Source organism: Gavialis gangeticus, unplaced genomic scaffold (genome assembly GCF_001723915.1).
Source record: "Gavialis gangeticus isolate Ggan-Ray unplaced genomic scaffold, GavGan_comp1, whole genome shotgun sequence".
Taxonomy (NCBI): domain Eukaryota; kingdom Metazoa; phylum Chordata; order Crocodylia; family Gavialidae; genus Gavialis; species Gavialis gangeticus.
The window spans coordinates 85,128,730-85,132,490 of record NW_017729022.1 but is presented as its reverse complement, the minus strand read 5'-3'; the positions used below and the strand labels follow the sequence as shown (position 1 = coordinate 85,132,490).

Below are 3,761 nucleotides of genomic sequence, written 5' to 3'. Positions count from 1 at the left end.
AAATTTCCTGCCTGCTTTCTGCGCGTATTCACAAATATGTCTAGGTGGCTGCACACTACATATTGCTGGGCACAGGCTGGGCTGCATTTCCTGTCCTGTGTGGATACCTCGCAGGTGTTGGTGCTGGGAGCCATGTCTCTGCCTGTACGTACATCACTGAGTATGCATGCAGCTTGTGTCCCTTGTCCTGGGCCCGAATACAGTGGGATATGCTTAGAGGTGCGCAAGGCACAGGCCGTGCTGGGACAACAGAACCTAGGCTCACACCCCCCTGCAGGCCTGAAAGGATTTGCTGGTTCCCAGTGAAGCCCCAGGGGCTGCCGTAATACTATCATTTGGCTTTCACATGAAAAGGGCTGTAGCCCTACTGGTTCAACCCCCAAAACACAGCTCTATGCGGCCACCTGCGTGTCCCCAGCAACGCCATGCCATGCCATGCCATGCCCCTTCCCCGTCAGCGTGCACAGCCCCAGCCAGGCCCTGGGCGAGCTCGTCTCCTTGTTGCTAATAGCAACAATCCTGAGCCGCCCGGACTCGGCGCTCGATTTTCCAGCCCGCGCCCACTTGTTTCTTTTGCTAAGCGTTGGGGGCAGAGGGGGGAGGGACGCAGACGGGGTCGATCTGCGTCTCGGCACTGGATTGCTCTGCCCTACTCCGCGCTCTGTGTTGTGGTCGGGGGCAAAATGGCGGCGGCGGCGGGGGCCGCCTTGCTGGGCAAGGGGCTGGACATCAGCCTGGCGGCGCTGCAGCAGCACGACCCCTACATCAGCAGCATCGTGGACGTGGCCAGCCAGGTGGCGCTCTACACCTTCGGGCACCGCGCTAACGAGTGGGTACGTGCGGGGCCCGCGCGGCGCTGGGGGCTGCCCCGCCCCGCTCCGACTCAATCCCCCCACGCCGGGCCGGGGCGGCGCTCGTCCTGCAGCGCGGGGTCCGGGCCCAGGTGCTCCCGAGACAGGGGAGAGGGAGCTGCCCCGGGCCAGCTCCTCGCTGTGCCGAAGGCAGGGGAGAGATGCACCTTTACAGGCTGAGGAAGTAAGAGCTCTTGATACGCACGCACGCCGGATATAAAGATACAACACCCTGTATGTAATGCCCTCATCTCCTGTCTATATGTATATATATAGAGAGAGAGATATATACATGTATATAATACAGTGCACATTCTCTAGCATGTAGTATGTTTGTGCATACACATCTAGAGGGTATGCATACTACCCCTGGATCTGCACACAGGATGACAGCAGGCTGCCACTGCAGGCTAGGACTGGTGGCAGCATTGGGCTTTTCCTGGCACTTGGCATAGCCTGCCCCAAGCACCGGGAAGAGCCCAGTGCCACCGCTAGCTCCAGCCTGCAGCAGCCTGCTGTTGTCCCACATGAAGATTTGGGGGTACATGCCCCCCAGGAAGAGCCTGGCACAGTCCCCCAGCCCGCAGCCCTCCCAGGGCATGTGGAGCAGCAAGAGGCAACTCCCCACCCCCCCACTGACAGTTCCCTCTGCAGCTGGCACTGGCTGCTCCTGTGGCTGCTGCAGCAGGGGCCTGGGGTGAGTGTGGACAAGCTGTGCCACCCCCTGTGCTGCCCAGGGCTCTGCTTGTCCACATTCACCCTAGCCCCTGCTGCACCAGTTCCAAGAGCAGCCAACACCAGCAGCCTGCACCACGGCAGGGCGCAGCCCAGGAACTGGGTTGAGTGGGGATAGGTGGAGCCCAGGAGGGTGGGGACAGGTGGAATATGGTGCTGGCCATTCCCTGGGCTGCTGCAATAGGGGCTGGGGTGAGTAGGGCCCTGGCCTCATGGCCCTTTCCCTTCTCCCCACAGACTTACCTGCTTGGGTTGGCGGGGCGCCTATGCCAATCACACTTGAGCGAATTTACCTTGCATATAACGAATTATGGGTCTAAAAATGCTCTTCGCATAAGAGCGAATTCACATACACAGACCCTGTACAAATCAAGAGAAACTTGTATGTGTGTGTATATATACATAGACAGGGATATACACCTCTTATTTTCTTAGTCTGTAAGGTGCATCTCTATATATTTATATTTACGTATAGTGTGTGTGTGTGTGTGTGTGATCTATAGAAAAAGAGAGAGCATAAGCTTTTCTAACAGGAGACAGGCCCACTTCTCCACCCTGCCATGAAAGTCTCGAGTCCCTGGACCCCAGCCCAAACCCATGAGAGAGCAGCTATGCACAATGAGCTGGCTTCCTTGCACTGGAGCACTTAGCAGGTTACTAGCCACTGCCCTTCCAGAGCCAGTCGTCTGAAACAAGGAGTGTTGCATAGGAAAGACTTAGGTGGGAGTGACTGGAGCTTTGCTCTGTGGGATGTGGGAAGTGTTTTTAAGATATCCAGCATCCCAGCCACAACAATAATGTAGAGTTACGGATGTACCTGCAGTAGTGAGCTAAAATCAGGAAGTGATGATTGCTTATCATAATCCCAAGCTTTTCAGTTGCTTTCGGGAGGGCACAGTGTTCTGTTGCGATTCTGATCTGTTGTGGCCTTTCTGAGTTCTTTGCAATAGAAGAACTGTTCTGGTTGGGTTTTTTTCTGTGGTCAGTAACCAAGTGAAAAGTAAGAGCCATTGTTCTTTGAGTGCCTTGAGTCTAACAAGCTGCCTCAAGCTGAATGAGGGATGCCTTGAGTTTAAACAGATTGAGAACCACTGCATTAATATTATAAGTGTATGCTTAACACAGGAAGTGAATAGACCTGGCTGTGGCTTTAAGCACAGGAATGATGTATAATCCTGCAACATGGAATAGTTTGTATTTACATAGTAGTTTGCTTTAATTGAAATACTGGCCTATGGGCCAGGGGTGAGTGGGAAGGGAACTAAATAGTTAGGCCAATGTGGGCACGTCTACATGTGCAGTTTAATAAGCAGTAGACTATTTTACTATGCATTAATGTAATGTAAAAAAAATGTCATTACACTAATGCACAGTAAAATATTCTATTGTGCATTAAGTGTCACTAAAAAAGCATGCAAATATGCTACTGGAGAGGCAGGGTCATGGCAGCACAGGGTCGGAGTTTCCACAGAGACTCACTCCAGCAGCTGTGGCAGGGCATTCAGCTGGGGCTGGGGCCGGGGCCGGGGCCAGGGCCGGGGCCGGGACCAGGATTTTGTGCCTGTGACAGCATGGTCTGGAGCAGGGGCAGAGCTGAGATCTGCTACCTGCCCAGGGTGTGTGGGCTGTGGATCGCAGCTCTGCCATGGCTTTGGACCATGCTGTCACGGCTGCAGTATCTTGGCCCCAGCGCCAGAGCAGCTCCCTGTCCATGTGTGCACCCTGCCAGTGCTGCTGGAGCCAGTTTCTGTGGAAACCCCGGCCCCACACTGTCAGGGCCCTGTCCCTCCTGGGGTCACCAGGGAAACTGGCCATAGCAACATGGGCAGAGGCTGCTGGGAAATGGAGTTCACTGTGGCATGAATCCGGCCCACAGGCCAGACTGCCTGCCTCTGTTCTAGCGGGCTGCTGAAGGGTTTTGTTCCATTTTATTTTAATGGTGGCTCATCAGTTATCATGGCTGATGGAACATGAAGAAAAGAAAAAACGAGACTGGAAGTTGATTCTGAGGCTTAAAAACCCCCAGATCTGGTGATTTCCAAAGCATCTCATAATGCATGTCAGCTGAAGAATGAACTATGCTAGTTGTATTTGCTAGTAAAATACATAAAGCAGAATTTAGTTATTTGCATGTTACATGAGTCAGCTGTGTAACTGATGGCCTTTAGTTAAAAG

The 3,761-nt window shown here is 53.7% G+C and overlaps 1 protein-coding gene across 3 annotated transcripts in view; it reads left to right on the top strand.

Annotated features, from left to right (window-relative positions):
• Window positions 1-671: 671 nt before the first annotated feature.
• Window positions 672-3,761, top strand: part of DCP1B (decapping mRNA 1B) — an 80,128-nt gene continuing 77,038 nt past the window's right edge. For all 3 annotated transcript variants that reach the window (XM_019515541.1, XM_019515540.1, XM_019515539.1), the window contains exon 1: window positions 672-833. In XM_019515541.1, coding sequence (XP_019371086.1) covers window positions 684-833 — 150 coding nt within the window. In that variant the 5' untranslated portion in view covers window positions 672-683. The remainder of the gene's footprint in view (window positions 834-3,761) is intronic.